This window comes from Rhinopithecus roxellana, chromosome 11 (assembly GCF_007565055.1).
Source record: "Rhinopithecus roxellana isolate Shanxi Qingling chromosome 11, ASM756505v1, whole genome shotgun sequence".
In the NCBI taxonomy this organism is placed as follows: domain Eukaryota; kingdom Metazoa; phylum Chordata; class Mammalia; order Primates; family Cercopithecidae; genus Rhinopithecus; species Rhinopithecus roxellana.
The window spans coordinates 107,424,491-107,444,885 of record NC_044559.1 but is presented as its reverse complement, the minus strand read 5'-3'; the positions used below and the strand labels follow the sequence as shown (position 1 = coordinate 107,444,885).

At 39.3% G+C, this 20,395-nt stretch overlaps 1 protein-coding gene across 1 annotated transcript in view; it reads left to right on the top strand.

Moving 5' to 3' along the window:
* MYO3A (myosin IIIA) overlaps positions 1-20,395 on the top strand; it is a 292,667-nt gene that overhangs the window by 234,356 nt on the left and 37,916 nt on the right. The window contains exons 27-31 of the mRNA XM_030940862.1: positions 6,956-7,067; positions 9,628-9,790; positions 11,656-11,779; positions 14,895-15,789; positions 17,955-18,099. Of these exons, the coding sequence (XP_030796722.1) occupies positions 6,956-7,067; positions 9,628-9,790; positions 11,656-11,779; positions 14,895-15,789; positions 17,955-18,099 (1,439 nt within the window). The remainder of the gene's footprint in view (positions 1-6,955; positions 7,068-9,627; positions 9,791-11,655; positions 11,780-14,894; positions 15,790-17,954; positions 18,100-20,395) is intronic.

Genomic DNA, 20,395 nt, shown 5'->3' with positions numbered 1-20,395 from the left:
CGTCTTGGCCTCCCAAAGTGCTAGGATTACAGGTGTGAGCGACCGTGCCCAGCCAAGGAGTTCCTTTTAATATTTGAGATTAGCATAAAATAAATTGAGCTATATAATAAATATATTTTATTGAGTAATACATAGGTAGTAATATAAAGTTTCAATATCTTATATATTTAATATTTTAAATGCCCATATTTTTTGATTTTTTTGGTTCTATAATTTCTGTTGGTCATTAAACATAATGAAATTTCAGTTTTTGAAGATGAAGTCTATTAAAATTTTCAGGTGAAACCCAGAGGAAGTCCCATTTATAACATTCTTCACCCTTTTTCAAAGCATATAAATTACTATTAAGAAAAAAACGCAACCTTGTTTTGTGATTGTACACCAAACTTGATTTCTAAGTTTCCTCCCCTCCTTCCAAAAATTGTATGCATTTTATCAGCCATTCTTTTACTTGGAATAACCAAGACTCTTTCTAAATGTGATGAGAATTCTGATTATTTCTGCTAATTTTTATACATTCAGCAAATTTGTGGTAGTTCTTGATTTTGTTTTTCTTTAGAGACCTGGGATTATTTATTTGGAATGCTTTGAAATCAAGAAAACTCTACTACTTTTCTCATGATGGAGATCAAAATTACATAAACATAGTGACTTTCGTATTGGCCAATCCTCATAGTAGTTTAAGACAAACTAAAACCTCAAGTTTAGAGTCCAGAAATCTAGTTAGCAGCTAATCATTGACTTTACTTCCTACAGATCAGACCCAATTTTATAACCAAAACTAAGAAGTTAAAAAATGGAATTCTTTATTGGCTAATAGGTAAATTCTCCATCCTGCTCATCAAAGCAGATAAACCAAAAACACTAGATACAAAGGAATTTCAAATTTCAAATTAAAATTAAAATTTGACCTTATTATCATGCACTTCATGTTTTAGAAAAAAAGATCTTTAACTTGTTTAAATAGTAACATAGATATTATGAGTGTAATATTAATATAAGTACTCTTAAATTTCAGTGATTTTTTTAATGTATAAGACACCATACTAAGCACTGTGGAAGATACTGATTTCAGAACTGACTTGATCTTCAAGAATGGACAGTCCAGTTAGAATTACCACAGCCATAGACATGGAAAGTTAACAAGCAATGTGAAGTAATAACTGCCAAGGTCCAAGAGAACGATATACACAGTGTAAAAGTTCAAGGGAAGGAAGAGCATCTCCAGGAAGGCTGATGAGAGAGGATATCAAGAAGAGGTGTTCAGCTAATGCAGAAGGATCATTTGAGGCCAGGAGTTTGAGACCAGCCTGGGCAATGTAGCAAGACCCCATCTCTAAGAAAAAAACAAAAAAAAAAAAAAAAAAAAAAAAAAACCTTTTTTAGTCAGCTGGGTGTGGTGGCTCATGCCTGTAGTCTTAACTACTCAGGAGTCTGAGGCAGGAGGATCAGTTGAGCCCAGGAGTTCAAGGTCATAGGAGGCTTGATCATACCACTGCACTCCAGCCTGGGTGACAGAGCAAGACCCTATCTCAAAAAAAATGAAAAATAAAAAAATAAGAAGAAGGACTCAGACTGGTACTTGAAGGTGGGTACGGCTTGTAGAGAAAACAGGAGTTTTCTTGGTGTACAGGTTGGTGTGCCAAAAGCTAGCAGGACTTGGATTGGATTGGGTTGATAGAGTGGGCATTGCATTGGTGAAGTGACAGAAGATAATACGAAAAAACAGTTGGGTTAAAATTATGAAGAGAAAGCCTTGAATACCAGCCTAATCTTATAGCTTGAAAAATAACCATAGTTTTACAATACAGAACATAATGAGAATAAAACCTGTTTTCTTAATGATATTGTAGTTCAAATGTCAGAAATGAGAATAAATTCTTAAATACATTTATAATTATTGTGCTGTTACAGAATAGCAAATGACTACACAATAAATAAAGAGAAGGGGATAAAACTAAGTATATAGAGAACATGTGAATAGCTATTCTGAATATAGGAAGTTCCAGAAATAAAAGGCTAAACCTTTTCTGCGTTACTAATTTGGAAGTTGTCATCCAAATTGGCATAGACTCTCAGGAAGGCAGAACAATCTTCAGAGGTTCTGTGGGGGTGTAAATAGAACTGCTAACCCTCTGCATAGGATGCAGAATTCCCCAGACCCTTTGTTCTGTTGTAGATAAATTCTTCTGTTCTATAAGAAAGAAACAGTCTTAAGGAAAAATATACAACATGAATTTTGCACAAGACACTGGGTTTTTACTGCAGCTATTTCAAAGGAACCCTTACACTAACAAGCCAGCCACTTAACTTGGCTCCATTTTCCCACTAAGCACCTGTACATAATGGTTTGGCTACCAGAGCTCTAATACAACCAGAACTTACTGAAGGCAGTAGTATGGTGGAGTAGATAAGTACCATGCTTTGAAGTCAGCAAAACCGGGTTTGAATCCCAACTCTGCCACTTACTCAGTCTGTGACCTTATTCAAAGTTACTTGAGTTCTATAAGCTTCAAGCTTCAATGTCCCTTAGCTGCAAATAGGGATGATAATAACAATATCTACTTTATATATGTGTTTATAAGTATTAGGAGAAATAATATATATGGATTTTATTGATAGAACCAGGTGTCATCAATACATTTTAGCTGTAATTATTTTTATTATTATTTTTGTCTCAGTCTCAAGCTCCCAAAATTACCTGTGACCGATAGTGGCCTAGGGGATGCCCTCCATAAGCTCATGTGGCTTACCTAAGTATTTATTTCCACAAGTCCCAGCAACAGTACATCATACATTCAGCAAACATTTAGTTGAGGGACCCACTGTGTTCCAGTCCTTGAACTAAAAATCTTAATTGAAAGATTAAAAGTCCAAAGATTAATGGACGAGCCCCTGACATTAAGAAACTCATAGACCCGTTATGTAAACAGGGCTTTAAAAATCTGTGTTATCATACAATGTAAAGTCAGCTGCAGGCAGCAAGGGTGGGGGTATCCTGTGTTTACTACTGTGTCTGAAGCACCTAGAAGGGTTCCTGGCAAATAAATAGTAGATGCTCAAATATTTTTCAAATTAATGAAAGAGGACTGGGTATTTTTAATGAAAGTATAAACAAGATATTCTGAGAGCATAAAGGAAGTATGGTTTAGATTGTGTTAGAAATTCTGATAAAGCAGAGAATAATAAAAGTAATACATAAAACACACCAAAAATATTTTTACTTACAACATCAATGTAAGTTTGCTTTTTAACCTTTTGATAAAGGCTTAATTTTTTTCTTTGAGTGCACATCTATTAATCATAGTTTATTGCCTCTTTCTTGCATAACTATCTGTAATCTCTCATTTATGATTTCCAGTTAACATTTCTTGGAGTGAAGCAAGTTATTAAAGATACTTGTGAAACAGTCACAGGACTGAATATTTCTTGATTCTTATGATTTTCCTCAATGCTTTGTCATTGCTTCATCCATGTTTAATTTCATGGTTTTTTTACAAGACTTCTTTATAAAGTCTTACCAAAGCATTTGATTCAGTTTTGTAGAAACAATCCTCTGGCTTTCCTCACTTAGATTTCAATCTGATATTTATTTGAATAACATCACACCAAATACAACTGGCATAAACAGGTTTGGGAGCAAACACAGCTCATCCAGTGACAGCAAACACACACACACGGGCACACTAGTGAGAACTGCCGGTCTTGAGCCTTAAGTGTGCAGCGGACCTCAGTTGGTGTGTTTCACACAAGAAAAGACAATTTCAGTTACTCCAGTTAGTCTGTTAATTGAAGACACATCGAAAAGTGTTTTTAGAATATTGAAAAAGTAGGTCTTCCTTAAGGAAACTAGGAGTGGGATGAAAGGACGCGCAAGGATAGTGAGTAACACATACAAAGGCATAGACGAAGGCATAGACGCATGAGCAAACATGGCCCTCCGGCACAATTTTAAATAACTTTCATGACTAGAGCTCAGAATGCCATGGAAAATAGCAAAGAGGAGACTGGAAAGGCAGACAGGGAAATAGGGCAGAAGGGAGCTTGCATGCTAGTCATCATATGTGGCAAACAACTTAAAGCCAATGCTTTTTGGCAGGTGTAAAGTAACCTTTCCCTCTCCTACATTCCCACTGCTCCCAGGCTCGTATATTTATGGTATCTGCCTAGACTTTGAAAGCACCTAATTTTGCCATCCCAGCTTAGAACTTGGGACATCCATAGAGACTTTTCGAGTCAGGAAAGGACATGATCAGATTTTCATTAAAAAAAAAGATAATTCATACAGAGCTGTGGACAGTGGCTGGGGCAGGGCAGGGGAGGGACAGTGGAGGTAACTGGTTGGGAGGCAATTGCAAAAGTCTAGGTGAGAAGGGACAAGGTATGTAATTAAGGTAATGGCAGTAGGCATAGCGAGAAACAAATGGATTCCAGAGAGACTTTAAGCTTGTTAGAACCATAGAGTGAAGAATAGGGAAGAGTAGGCTGGCACACAGATTTCTAGCTCAAGTACCTTTTAAAAAGCGGTGATATCATTCACAGAGACAGGAAATGGCAGAGGAAGGAAAAACTGATGAATGTTGCTGAGTTCAAAGTGTCTGTGCAATAATCAGGTGGGCATGTAGAGTAGGAAGTCATAAATAATGTGTTTAGAGTTGATATCAACAGTTAGGGTCGATGGTGTAGATTTAGGAATCACCACATACAGGAATAATTGGAGCCAAGCATATAGATGAGATGCCTGTGGACAGAGCTCAGAAAAAAAATGGAACACTGTAGAACACTAGCGTTTAAGGAACAAGTATTAAATCATTAAATATGGAGCACGCAGAGAGACTGAGAGGGAAGAGGAGAAGCAGGGCATGTTAGGTGTAAGCTTTGGAGAGAGCAAGACAGAGAGAACAGCCAATAACAGCAAGTGCTGCAGAAAAAACACTTAAACAATTAGAATGTAAAAGGACCTGTTAGATTTCACCACTCCTGGATCCTATATGAGTAAATAAGAGTCCTTGTTGCTATGTGATTAAATTAGATTTTCAGAGCTGGAGAGTGATGGGAAGTGAAGACAATTATTTTAAACAATCTTTCAACTTATCAGCAAAGCTAGTGGGAGAAACAGAATCATTACAGATGAGTGAGGCTTAAGGTGTTTGCGTTATAACAACAAATAAACATCCACTTTGTAAATGGACGGAGCCAGAAGAGAGAAATGAGATTGAAAATATACAGAAGAGGAGGAGAAGATGGCCTCTAGAACACAGGCAGAGGATGAAAATCTCCTTTGAAGGAGGAGGGAAAATTGATAGTGGACAAATGAATTTGTATTTGGAGAAGAAGCCTATGAATTGTGTGTCTGGTGGCTTCCAGTGATATAGTAGAGAAGCTCATCTGCTGAGAGAGGTACGGAGGGCAGGGGCAGCTGGGAGGCTTGGAGAAAGCAGGACAGAATTAAGTCACTTTTGTGAGGAAGAAGAGAGGAAAGTGGCCCCGGACACTGGTCAGGATCCAGAGCTTTCTTGGTAGCCTGGCTGAGTCAGGAATCCACACATCCACAGGGATGTGCAGATTTTCTCTGGCTGTGCTCTGAAGCCTGGCATGAGGACAGAGACGTAGATGATTGGCCGGTCCAGGCATGCATGTTTGCAGAGAGTGCACGACAAACATATGAGAGTGGGAAAGGTGCCAGGGCTACCTAAGGGTGGCTCCTGCGATGAACTGTGAGATCCTGGCTGGTTCTGGAAGGAAGTAAAGCCAGGAGTTGGTGGACAGGCTGTGAATGCAGAGTCGCTGCTACTGGGTCACCATGCGTACATGTAGTCCTGAAGTGAGCAGATTTAGTGGCTGATAGGCACTCCCTGGGGTTTTTTGCACAAGCAGCAAAAGTTATGGTCGCTTCATTCTATACCATTCTAGGCCAGGATTCTTCTCCATGGAGCCTAACAGAAGCTACTTCATTGCAGATTTAATGAGGTGAAACTTAGCGAAGTTGAAGTATGTTCTTTTCACAGATTTTTTTCTCCGGACTCATTTTTAGATGAGGAAATTGATACTTGATTGTGATATGTCCAAGTTTATAAAGATAATGAGTCGAGGGTGAAAGTCTGCTCTTCATGTGACCGCACCACCTCAGCCATCTACATATCAGGGCCTCTCTTTTGAAATTCAAAACCTACCAAAATTTGCTGCTTTGTTGCACTGGACTTTCAGGCTAATCTTGCACCAATAAATTAAAAATAGGAGAGTATTAAAAATTCTGGAAATCTGTCTTTTTGCGCAAGATTATTGACCAGTGTAAAGCGGATTTTCTTTCCTTAATTCATCCCCTTCCCCAATAAGCGTTGTGGTTTAACCTGAGACCTGCTTTCCGTTCTTTCCTGCCCTAGCCCTTCCTCTTTCCTCCCCTTGATTTATGGATAGGGTAAACCAATAGAGAAAAACTTTAGCAGGAGACATAGTGTCCCTCAAGGAAAAACAATGATGGAAGGCATGTATACAGTGATGGGAAGTTTCACTGGAACTAAGCCCCATCACCCAATTTGAAGATCAGCTTCCAGAGTTTTATTAACACTGGAATGTGAAAAATAATTCCTTCTGCTTCCTGCCACTGGAGCCCTGCACTTTTTAGTGTCCAGAGAAATGTAGTGAAAAAACAAAAACAAAACTGCTAAATTTTTTTGAGTGATGGAGTTCTTGTCGGGGGAGTACAGTGTTAAGTTTTGAAAGGGGATCACAAAGGTGAAAACACAATGCTCAGATGTATACAGACCGGACTGGGTTTGCATCAGTTTGGAATTTGGTCTACTCCAAAGTCGTTCTGAGGATGCCTAAAGGATTTCCCTGCATCAAGTCGGGGCATCTGTTCCTCAGCCCCTGCACTAAGTTGTTGGGGAACCACCAGGCTACAGAGATGTTGGCACTTTATGCAATACTAACCAGCCCTTTTTTCCATTCCAAGGTACCACGTTCTCTGCTACAAGTCGAGCGAGCAGCCCCCCATGAGCCCTGACACCTGTGCCACCATTTTGGAAAAAGCTGGTCTCGATAACTGGGCTCTTGGAAAAACAAAAGTAATGTTTTCATGTAATTTTCAGGAAAACAAATAATTATGCTGGATTCACTGAGAATTATAACATTTTACAATGTTTGAAAGTGTGGTTTTTTTATGTTATAGGATCTGTAGCTTACAATAGAGGAAGTAAATTTATAAAGTCATAAAGATTTTCTTTTTCATCAACATTAAAGGCATTTGCGTTTCATAAAGATTTATTTTAAGAAATACAAAAGGCTGGGCAAGGTAGCTCACACCTGTAATCCCAACACTTTGGAAGGCCGAGGTGGGAGAATGGCTTGAGCCCAGGAGTTCCAGGCTGCAGTGAGCTATGATGGCACCACTGCGCTCCAGCCTATGCAACTTAAGACCCTGACTCTAAAGAAAAGTTTACGTTGAAATTTTAAGAAAGAAATGCAAGAAAAATTTATCTTGAAGATTTATCAGAAAAGGATAAACCATAATGACTGTACTTTATTTCAGATGGGATGGTATTGAAAACAGACATATATATTCTCTAGTTTATCACTATTAAATATAGTTAAAACGCTGTAGAGAATCATAATGATCCAAATAAGATTCATGTTTTCCTTTTTTTCCTAATTCTCAGAACTGCTTCTATCATAAACTTGAAATTTTTCTGGAGTAAAATATTCACCACTATTACTAGACTCGCTATATGTATTGGACATTGATGTGTATATATATTAGCTTTTAGAAACTGTGAGATCTAAGCTTATTTAATCCCTTAGAGAATAAAGTAAAAAACATAACCAATCTTGAATATGGAAGAAAGACATTTGCTGTTTGGAGAAAGGATATATTGGTCTTCTCAGGTATTCTCACAGCATTACGAGACAGGGATCAGGTAATAAACAGGTTTCCATTGTGCACTGAATGTATCTTAAGGGGGTATGAAATGTATCATGAAAAGAGCCAAGCTAAAGCCAAGAGATACTCATAGATTGACCACTCAAGAATACCTACTACCAGCCACACCACAGAAGTAAACCAAAACAAACTTCCACATTTGCAAAGAAATTTATAATACTTGTGTCTTGGGTGTAGGAGATGTGGGAGATAATTTTAATAATGTTCGGATGAGAAATTAGCCCTGTAACAATTTAAGAGATTTAAAAAAAAAAAAAAAAAAAAAAAAACTACTTTAAACTGAGTGTCCTGTGTATTCAGTAATTCATATTTACTTTAGTGTTTAGTAGTGGGTGGGATATTTTGGGCATTAAAAATGAGTATTTTATTCACACCATTTTCTCTTAGATGATAAATTTCAAAAAGATGAATTTTATCAAGCTAAAATCTCATGATTTATGGTCTGAAATACATGCCTAACTTCAAATGAAGTTTTAACTTGTAAAACGGCCTTTTGCAGTTATAGTTCCGCATGATGTTTAAGTAGCATTTTAAAGCTATTTGTATTTTTCCACTTCACCTTTTCCAACTCATTAACATGGATAGAAAGTATTAATATAGGAACATTTCTAATGTCATGCAAAAAGGAATGATGACCTTTTTAAACAGATTGAATTTTAAATGAATTGTCAACAGCAGAGTGGACTAAATGTATTAACATCTAGAGTCCTGTAGAAATTAAAACTGAATTAAATCAAACCTGTAACACAAATGTGTTTGCCCATGGTGCCAAGCCTTTGAGTAATGGAACGCTGAGAGAATTCTACAGTCAGGGTTATCAGGTCTCATGACTCAGCCATAAAATTTGAATTTAAGTGACTTTCTTGACGGATTCAATAAACTCTTTGAGATGACTTTTATTAGGAAATTTAACCATTAAAAGGAAAACAAAACAAAACAAACACAAGCTTTTCAATATCTTGGAGGAGGGGAGAACGAAACTGAGAAATGTTAGATGAGAACACGCCAAGCCTTCAGGCTCCTCCCTTGCTCCAATTGATGTTGATTTTAGAATAATCAAAAGTCAGCCCTCCTTTCTCCATGGCAGCCTTTGGGTCCAGTGAGAACATTGTTAATTAAATCTGCCTGGGGCCCTCTCTCTGCCGTATTCTCTTCACTGACAACACTACCAGCCCCAAAGGACAACGACCCTGCCTTGTTCATCTCTGTATCCCCAACAGATACGTACTTGTAACACGTCTCAATAAACATTAGATGAATGAACTAATGGAACTATAATTCTGTCCTCTACTTTATAATTAGATTTATTAAGATTTTTTAATTTGGGAAATATAGTTGCCTTTGAAAAATAAAAAGCATACAAATTAGCTCAGCCCAGAATATACGATGCTAGAAACTTTGCTAAAAGAGCTCAACGTCCTCCACTCTTACTGTCTCATCCAACAAAACCTAGTTACCTGTTGTAAATAAACAGTATGGTTGTCACCTTCTGCATTTCTTCTCAAAGAAATGTTTTCTTCAAGCATAAAAATCTGTACTGTCATAATGACATCTAGGGCAAAGAAGCAAAAGACAGTGATTTCGAAAATCTCAAGCAATTTAGAATGTGTTCTGTTCTTCAAAGCATAGCACACAACTGCTTCAAATCTGTGTGCCATGGTTCTTTGTATTCTATTTTAATTTTTCAGGTGTTCCTTAAATATTATCACGTGGAACAGTTAAATCTAATGCGAAAGGAAGCTATTGACAAGCTTATTTTGATTCAAGCTTGTGTCAGAGCATTCTTGTGTTCAAGAAGATACCAAAAAATACAGGAGAAAAGGAAGGAAAGCGCTATAATAATACAGTCAGGTAATCTCTTTGACATATTTAGATATGGTCATAAAATCAAATCTTATAATACTTCTTACAGGCAAACCTCCAATTCTTTTTTTTTTTTTTTTTTTTTTTTTTTTTTTGAGATGGAGTCTCGCTCTGTCGCCCGGGCAGGAGTGCAGTGGCCGGCTCTCAGCTCACTGCAAGCTCCGCCTCCCGGGTTTAGGCCATTCTCCTGCCTCAGCCTCCCGAGTAGCTGGGACTACAGGCGCCTGCCACCTCGCCCGGCTAGATTTTTGTATTTTTTAGTAGAGATGGGGTTTCACCGTGTTAGCCAGGATGGTCTTGATCTCCTGACCTCGTGATCTGCCCGCCTCGGCCTCCCAAAGTGCTGGGATTACAGGCTTGAGCCACCGCGCCCGGCTGGCAAACCTCCAATTCTTATGTAGCTTTTGTGTTTAATTCCAGATTCTGTTGCCTTGATACTTTTGCTATATTAAATCTAAGTCAGATTGTTTTAGTGATTGACACTTTTAATATTTGGATAAATGCTTTGTCTTAAATAATTTAATTTTTAACTTTTCTGTCAAGAATTAATGAAATACAACTGACCTATTGTGGAAGATATAGCAAATGATTAATTATAGGTCTCAAGAATCATATTATTATAGCTCATTGGACAATAAGATTCTTTTCTACTTTATTCCAAAGGTTACACTTGCCATAATTTTTGACAACTTAAATCTTATTTTGTTAAAGGGCATCCATTTATTTCTATTAACTGTAGGGAAATAATATTTATAACCATACTTTATTTCATAAACTTTTATTAAGCTGTATTAATAGACTTTGGATTTTGCTTTCTACTTTTCCATAAGAAACGAAATTTAGATAGAGCTTGTCACAGCTTAGTATGCTGTCTTTCAAAATGTTTTCACTGGACACTTAGAGAAAAAAATGTATTTTGCTTTTTAACCTGATATACACACACACTACAAGCACTGCGTTCTGATATTTTTAATTCTAGTCTATTCCATTTCATTTTTAGATGCTAGAGTTGGCCTACTACATCAATTTTATGATCCACTAATGGTTTGCAGCCTGCATTCTGAAGAACACTAATATCGTGGGCAGAGGAGTTGACTGACATTCAAGAGATTAACATTCCAGTCCCCGTTCTGTCAATCAGCAATGAGTCATCATCATCTCTTTTTGTATTTTAAGCCCTTAACTTCTCACTGAGAAATCAAAATGCAAACCCAGTAATTTGGGCTTTAATCCTTTATCTGCAATTTCAAAATTTATAAAGCTCTGACAAAAAGGTTCTTCATAGTGCTTTTGGCAGTGAAACATAGCCATGTGATAATGAGGTTATTTACAGTGCTTTGCTCACCCAACTTAGTAAGAATATTCTGTTTTTCTAAAGAAATAGTCATTGATTATTGGGTGCTGCCCTGATATAGGGAATGTTACAGAATATATATTTGCTCTGTATTAACTTTCTAAAACTTAAAAAAAAAATCTGATTTCTCAAATATATCATCTGATAATCTGAAATATATCTGGCCAAAATATATGAAACACATAACAAAAAAGGAAAATGATTATTACCAAATTTTAAGCAAATGAGCACACTTTGTCATCAACTTTACTTGTCTCTATTATTTTGGTTTCATTTTAGTACTCTCCTTAGTATGAAAGTTACTTTAGTTATTATTGCTATAGCTTGCTATGTAGAAGAATCTTGTTAATGAATCACATTAAGTGAACCTGTTCTATTTGGCATTTTAATTTTATTTTTCTCTTTGACATCAATGGTCAAAACCACTGTTTCTACTCACTAAAGTAATTTTCTTTTATTTCCTTATGATTAACACTACTATGGGCTTTATATGTTTCAGCTGCAAGAGGACACCTTGTCAGGAAACAAAGAAAAGAAATTTTTAACGTGAAAAACACAGCAGTAACCACCATTCAGACTTCTGATCAGGAATTCGACTACCAGAAAAACTTTGAAAATACAAGGTATAATGATGTTCATTCTTAAACCATTGTAACATACAGATTTTTCATATCTGTAAGGTCATAGAATAATGTTCACAGCCTTTCTCATACTAGCCAGCTTCCTGATACTGACACATCAAATGTCAGTGAACACCCAGAGGCTACTTTTGTGTTCTCTATCCTATTTTGGAGTTATTTCTCAAAATGTTTCTTCATTGGCTTCTACCAGATTGCTTTCTATAATTCTACTCCTAATTCAGGGGGTTCTTTGCTAATATGTCCTCCAAACCCCACATTTCAATCCTCATCCATATCTAAATGTGTCCCTGGGCTCTCTCATTCATTCCAGTGGCTTTAAGAGCCAATATGCCATTGGCCCCTACATCATAATCACCAGCTTCCTTTCTTCTTCTGAGCCCTCATGTCTATACTTCCAAGTGCATGTTAGCAAACCACTTACTCACTTATTCAGCAGGCTTTATACTGGGCAGTGGGAACACATAGATACGTGAAGCAAAATCCTTATCCTCAAATGTCTCACAGTATTACGGGAAAAAAATGACAGACAAACACATCCCTCTTGTAAAATGTGTTAACTCAGCTATAAAAATAGGCAAAGGGTACACTGGGGGCAAGGAGGAGGGAACCCTGCCTTGGTTGGTAGTGGTTAGGGAAAGGGAAAAATATCTACATTTTGCCCAAGAGGTGAAACTTGAATTGATCAAACTGAGTACATGGTCATCCAGGGAGATAAAGATCATTCCAGCCCCAACGCTAGTCTCCTTGTTTTTAACATCAAAACTGGCCATAGAAAGGGTGAAGGAATGAAACAGAAGAAGAGGTGGCTTCCTGGCTTCCTTCTTTCCCCACACACCCACATCTAATGTTCTCTTCACTCACCGCTATTCTTCTCTCCTGCCAATAGTGGTCTCATAAATGATCTCATAGAAGACTTCTCTGCCACCTCTTCCCCTCACCTTCACCCACACACTCCCTGAATCCCTCAGGCCAACCTCATTTCCTTATTTGAAAAACAGGAATGTTCATCTGAAGTTTGGAGCCATTGGGTGTTTTAAGTTTTTGTGTATTCTGAGACCTACATATATGCTCTTTGTCTTTGCTTGTGAGGATCCAAATGATTTGTTTCTCTTTGTTACTGGCTATAAAACAGTTCAGCAAACTTCCAAACATCACAGGCCTGCCTCAGGAGCAGAAGGCTGGATGATACCTGTGACTCTTGTACTTCAGTCTGGAGGTTGAGAGAAATGTAAACTGGCTGCAAATGGAAGAAAGATGGACTAATTGTACTACTTCTAGAAATTACTGCTTGTAGATATCACATCTAATAAGGAAGTGTGATGTTCAATTACATACCCATTTGCTACCACCTTTCTTCTGAGGATACCAGGGATTAGCTTTCAATGTAGCAGATACTTATTAAGCATCTACTGCACACAAGATTTACTTCAGGGTACATGAGTGTGAGTAAGAAGCTATGGTCTCTGCAGTCTGGGATGGAGAATTTGACATTTATTGGGCTCTCATAGGAGGTGGATCACAAAGTCAGACATAAAAGCAGTACAGGCAGAAAGTCAAGGGAAGCTTTTAGAGAGGAAGGTTAGGGAAGGGAGAGGCAGATGGGCCTGACCACTGCCAGAGATCTGCGGGCCTGGACTCCCTCCCTCTGCCACTTCTGACTTTCCTATTCCCTCACCTACCAGAAGCCCTTGTTTTCACTTAACCCTTCCCTGTCAGAGCCCCTGACCTGTGACCTAGAATACCACAGCAGGGAGCTGGAGAAAGGCCCAGGCCGGCAGGGCTCTCCAGCAGATGTCAGAAGAGATCGACAGTCCTCCTCATGCTGGAGCTCTGAAGGGCTGATCCTCAGAAGTACCCATCATTGCACATGGTCCTCAGCCAGCCGCAGCACAGGATGGAGTCTCCTGAGCCTAGACGTATAACTGATGTGGGAATTTCAGCAGTGTGTACAAGTCTTCACCAGTGAAATGCATTTAAAGGATCAAAACTAACTTATAAATTGATTTTTTGGAATGCAGTCAGTTAGAGACTGCACGCATATCTTCTCTCATCAGTTGTATTTTGAATAAATGTAAGCATTCTCAGAGAGGTCAGTATTATGGAGGAATTCAAAATACTAGCGTAGCGATTCATCAAAATCATGGGCATCTCTGGTGCCCTACCTAGTTTTTTGACTGATCCTAGCAGGATTCTGTTATGCCTCCTGTATTAGCCTAAGGATACCATAGTAATTCTAGTCCTAGGAAGTGGCCATTAGAATTAGAAAAATGGAATCCCGGTAGCTTTTTCCAGATTTGACTCAAAGAACAGTCTGACTTCACAAACAGATCACAAAAGACCCAAACTCTCATATGGGTTTCTGGGCTGAGATGAAAAGTTTGGTGCAAAAGCCCTCCAAGTAGCAATGAGAAGTGTTAGCATATCAAGGTGTCATTGTACAACATTTTTATTCCATCTTAACCTTTTTCTTGGAGGTATTGCTCTTGGCTAGAAAAAAAAAAAAAAATACAGAGAAGACCTTATCTTCAAGTGAAGGGAAATCATTTTGGAAGGATATTAGCAAAGTAGCAACTGTGAAATTTTGGTCACCGTATTACATGATCATGAACCGTAGTGAGGACATTGCTTTTCCTTTAATTTTATAAGATATTTCCTCTGATCAGTAAACTTAGTGCTTATTAAAGTACAGTATGTCAGTCAAGTGAACATACCCTGCTTACTGGTATCAAACTTAGGTATATTTTTCACAGCATCTCACTACTAAAGTACTTTGTTTTGAAAAGGATATATTTTGAAAATTCTAACGAGATTAGAATTTTAATATCTCATTAAATGAAAAGATGGTTATTCATATGCTAGGGTATTTCTCACTCTGAGTTGAATCTGGTTTTCTCATTATTTGAGTAGTTATCACAGTTGTCACCAGAGAGAACATTCTGGAAAGCACTTGATTAATGTGACTTGAGACATTTTAATTTTGAGCTTTCTTTGTTCCTTTTGCCTTTCTCCCACCAGTATCTAGCATATAGCTATTGCCAAAAGAAGTAATAAGCCCCAGTTTAGTACTGTATATTCAAAGATAATATATTTTACACAGGGAATCTTTCGTGAAGAAACAAGCAGAAAATGCAATCTCTGCTAATGAAAGATTCATTTCAGCTCCAAATAATAAAGGAAGTATATCTGTAGTGAAGACTTCCACTTTCAAACCTGAAGAGGAAACCACCAATGCTGTGGAGAGTAACAACAGAGGGTATCAGACTCCAAAAAAAATGAATAATGTGTATGAGGAAGAGGTTAAGCAAGAATTCTACCTTGTAGGGCCAGAAGTAAGCCCCAAACTGAAGTCTATCAAAGACCTGGAAGAGAACAGCAAGCTAACAAAAGTAGAGAAAGAGGAAGCTATGATCCAGAGTTACTGTCAGAGGTACACAGAGGAGAGGAATTGTGAAGCGTCAAAAGCAGCATATCTAGAAAGGAAAGCCATATCGGAAAGGCCAAGCTACCCAGTGCCTTGGTTAGCTGAAAATGAGACTTCCTTTAAAAAAATTTTGGAACCTACACTTAGCCAAAGGTCAATTTATCAAAATGCAAATAGCACGGAAAAAGAAAAGAAGACATCTGTAGTTACCCAGAGTGCACCGATATGCAGCCAGGAGGGAGGCAGAAGCCATCTGAGGCATGAGACAGTCAAAGAGAGGCAAGCTGAACCCGTGACACAGGCCCAGGAGGAAGAAGATAAAGCAGCGGTATTCATTCAGAGCAAATACCGGGGTTACAAGAGAAGGCAGCAGTTGAGGAAGGACAAGATGTCATCTTTTAAGCATCAGAGGATTGTCACAACACCAACAGAAGTAGCAAGAAACACCCATAATTTGTATTCCTATCCCACAAAACATGAGGAAACCAATAATATCAAGATGAAGGATAACAAAGACTCGAAAGCAACTTCAGAAAGAGAAGCATGGGATTTGGCAATTTTTTCAAAACAGGTATGTGAATAAATGAATTTATTTACTAATAAAAGTCCCTGGGAACTATAAAATAACTGAATTAAACACATAATTAATAACTGGTAGATTGTCTCATCTGTGTTGATGGGCCCGCAAACATTTTTAATAAAATGTCTCAAGGATTGTGCTATTCAAATAGCCAGGAGCTTTTAACCCAATTTACTATGGTAACATTAGTATAAAATATGATAGAAACCTCATGTAGTCATGATACTAGACATTGGTTTATACAGCTTACTAAAACGCTGAGGCTCGACACTGAAAAGTTTGATGTATCTGTGAGATCTTTAATTAGAGCTAAAAAAAAAAAAAAGTCGTTTTAAGTTTTCTAAATCCTCCAAAGTTTATGCTTTTTCCCTTTCACAAATTTGAGAAGACATAATTAGGTATCAGATTTTGATAGGTAGCCACACCAAAGCATATACAGTGAAGATGAAAGTCTGCACGTCACATCGTGACAGTGAACAAACAGTCATGGAAAATAAGGAATCACAAAGAAAAACCGCAGAGAAAAGTTCCCTCCTGGAGAATATCTCACGCCAGTCGTAGGTGTGTCTCAGCTATTTCTAGAGAGGAGCATAGGAAGCAACAGGTTTTAGGGCTTCTCATGGGTGTACATGCAATTTATCTCTGATACATACAATTTATCTCTGATACATACAATTTATCTCTGATATATAACAATTTGTCTCTGATAAATTGGTGCTGTGGAAAGATTGCAAGAACCAACTTCTGTAAATACCAATTCCAGTTCCTCCTTTCTCTTTCTAGGCATTTGACCTTCATAAAAATCACTTTATGTGTTAGCACTGTTATTTTCTCCTGTGTAAAATGAAGAGTTTTAATTAGATGATCTCTAAAATACATGAATTTCCAGGGTAATCAATGGTGTATGAAGTAATAAAAGAAATATCATAATGGGTTAGTTCCAAGAAGGACTGTCTAATATTCCTGAGTCCCTCAACTCCCCTTTTGTATCTGACGGTGGCTGAGCCTATGAGAAACACAATAATTGCACTTGGACCCTTCCTTAGTGCAAGAGGTGTGACCCAGACATCTCCAACTTCTAGTTGTCAGTGGAGATCTGCCATTTTTTAATTTACCCATCCCCTTCCTACTCTTGTTAAGCATATGGAAATAGTGAGTTTAACAAACATACAGTTCTTCTCACTCCAAACACCAAATCAGGGATTAGAGCTCAGACCTGCTATGCCATGGAGACATGAGATGTAGAATTACCAAGGCATCTACTTGGAGCTGGCCAGTAACGCCATGGGAGTAAATTCACTGGTCCATGGAACAAATCTAGAGGCTGTCCCAGTGGGAGCCTCACACTCAACCCAGCAGGACAGCCGTGTTATCAGAGCCAGGATGCAGACAGAACAGAGGCCGGGGGCAGAATGGAAAGAGAAACCAGAATAGAGCAGCCCTGAAATCAGGCTAAAAAGACTGGAAAGAAAAGGAAGGAGGTTTACACAATCAAAGGCAGCAGAGGAGTCCTCAGGACAGAAGCAGAAAGGCAAACACAGCAGAGTGGCAACGCTGGAAGCCAGATCTCAGAAACCTGGGAAGGAGTCGATCAGAACAGAATTCTGCATGTAGCGTGACGTGCTTGGCAGTTTTTAAAGAAAAATGTGGGCTGGGTACGGTGACTCACGTCTGTAATCCCAGCACTTTCGGAGGCCAAGGCGGGTGGATCACGAGGTCAGGAGATCAAGACCATCCTAGCTAACACGGTGAAACCCCGTCTCTACTAAAAATACAAAAAATTAGCCGGGAGTGGTGGCTGGCGCCTGTAGTCCCAGCTACTCAGGAGGCTGAGGCAGGAGAATGGCGTGAACCTGGGAGGCGGATCTTGCAGTGAGCTGAGATTGCGCCACCGCACTCCAGCCTGGACGACAGAGCTAGACTCAGTCTAAAAAACAGAAAAAGGAAAAATGTGAGAGGGCAGGTATTCAGAGCACAAGGCAGGAAGGTTGTCAGGTGAGGACTTTATCAGACCTGGTGCAAGGGACAGGGTGGGCCCTGGAGAGGAACACGAGAGTCCCCAAAAGTGCTGGTAAGGCATTTCCCAGCCCCCAGTGCCTATAGAACTCTCTGTATTCTTTTCCTTGATTTAACCTGACACATGATCTTCTTTTTAGATATCAAAGTTATCTGAAGAATATTTCATTCTGCAGAAAAAATTGAATGAAATGATTTTGTCACAGCAACTGAAGCCACTTTATCTGGGTGTCTCGCACCATAAGCCAATTAATAGAGGAGTTTCTTCTCAGCAGTGCCTCTCAGGTAAAAATCAGTAGAGTTAGAACTTCCTGAAGGGGAAGGAAATGCCAGATACTTTGTTTATTAGTTTCCCACCGTTATTCTACGGCAGATTTGAGGAGCCTGTGTTCTGTCTTGGGAGAACCTTTATTTCATTTCTTACATGGAAATACACTTTGTTTTAGGATGTTCTACCCACTTTCTACCTTCTCTGACTTCATTCCCCTCCATTTTTTATGTTTTTCTTTTTTCATTTTAACTAGAACTTGGCATATGACACCAGAAGGGAATAAAAAAGGGTGGTATAGAAAGGGGGCCCGGCAGGAGGCAAATTTGATAGGAGAGAGCAAAAATAGAAATAGGAAGATTTCTATTTGCTTTGTCAACAACTGCAGCCTTGAGTATAGCGTGTGGAAGGTGTAAAATCCCATTATACAAGAAATATTGTTATTGAACTTTTTTCTAGTCAACCTATTATACTAAACTGGTGAGGAATTCAATCTCAATAATTTTCAGATCTCCCTCTCCCCAGAGCTATGCAAAGGTTTTATGGCCTTGCATACCACCAAAAGATCAGGCACAGCCTGTAGTCTCTGAACATTTGTCCATGAAGTTACTATTGGGACACTCATGGCTCCAGCTGGCCTCCACGAGCCGTTGAAGTTGGGAGGTCTGGCTGCTCCCATACCCTGCAGGTGGCACCTCGACCGTGGGAGTCTGGAGCTTCATATTGTCCATGCCCACTCCAGGTAGCCATTCTCTGCAGTCTTAGCACCTTCCCCAGGAGCTGTCACTATAAAGTTCAGGAGTCCCACAACTTTGAACCCTGCTGACCTCTGCCCAGAAGAATCTGCATTTACTTTCCCTCGCTTTCTTGGAGGCCCTTCACAATCTCGCTGCCCCGCTCAGGGATCCCTGACATCATCTCTGCAATGAGTTTGGCTTTTACCAAAGACAGGAAGAGCCACTGACCTCATGCAACTTTTAATTTCTTCCCTAAAAACATCTCTAAGGCAGAAATATACTAAGATCCACTTGGCTATTTTCCTGATATGAGAGGAAGGAGAAATACCTTAATGTTTTCATCAGTTATTCTGCCACATCGTTTTCACGTCAAGAATTGCGGTGAAACTGACCACAAACGGCTCTTTGGTGCCCTTCATTCCTGCTACTCTCCTGCTCTCTGGCCCTGTCTGAGAGCCTTCTGCTGTGAAGAAGAGAAACTAGCAAATCAGAGCCCAGAGGCCCATTCATTTGGCTGCCGCAATGGCCTGTGCCCAGGGGGCATGCTGGCAGGGTAGGAGCTGAGGGAAGGCCTGGGCTTCTGGTTCCCTCATGGTCACAGAAGTGACAGCACTGGTGAGTGTGGAGAAGAGAGGAACAGGTGGTGTGGAGAAGCAAGGAAGCCAGGCAGCTCACCCCAGGCCGCTGCTGTAAAGGAGAGGTACAAATGGGAGGCAGTGTCCTGGGAGGAAGTAGAGGTCGCAACCAAGATTTTCACTTTTGAACATCTCAGGGACTTTAAACAAGCGTGAAAAGCAGCAGAATTTTATGAGAAAGTCAAATTAGTTCACCTTATTCTTTTTTGTTTGTTTGTTTGTTTTCGTTGAGACAGAGCCTAGCTCTGTCGTCCAGGCTGGAGTGCAGTGGCGCAATCTCATCTCACTGCAACCTCCGCCTCCTGGAGTCAAGCGATTCTCCTGCCTCAACATCCTGAGTAGCTGGGAATACAGGCACAGGGCACCACGCCTGGCTAATTTTTCTGTATTTTTAGTAGAGATGAGGTTTCGCCATGTTAGGCAGGCTGGTCTCAATCTCTGACCTCAGGTGATCCGCCCGCCTCTGCCTCCCAAAATACTGGGATTACAGGCGTGAGTCATCGCGCCTGGCCGAGTTTACCTTATTCTTGACTCTTTCATTTTTTTTGTGGACTTAAGAAGAATATTAGAAATCAATTCTTAGCTTACGTGGAGAGGATTGTAGCTCAGAAATATTTCTTTAGCCCTTCGGGTTTAGAGGGAGAATCTCTTTTTGTTCTCTGCACATACGGAGAAGTTTCGTATTATACTACACTTGTTTAAGGCTAAATTGGCAAACATCTGAATTGTCCCATGTCCTAGAGAGTAGCAGAGAAAGTGCCTGAGAGAGGGCCTGATGTGGCCTAATGACCCAGGGGTATCTGTGTGAATCTGACAACCCAGAACCCAAGAGTAAGGGGGACAGTGGGAGATGCAGTTCAGCTACCAGAGACCAGACAGGGCAAGTTATTCAGCAGATGCCAATGACCAGCCAAGAGTGGCTGCAGAACAGATGGCCCCTA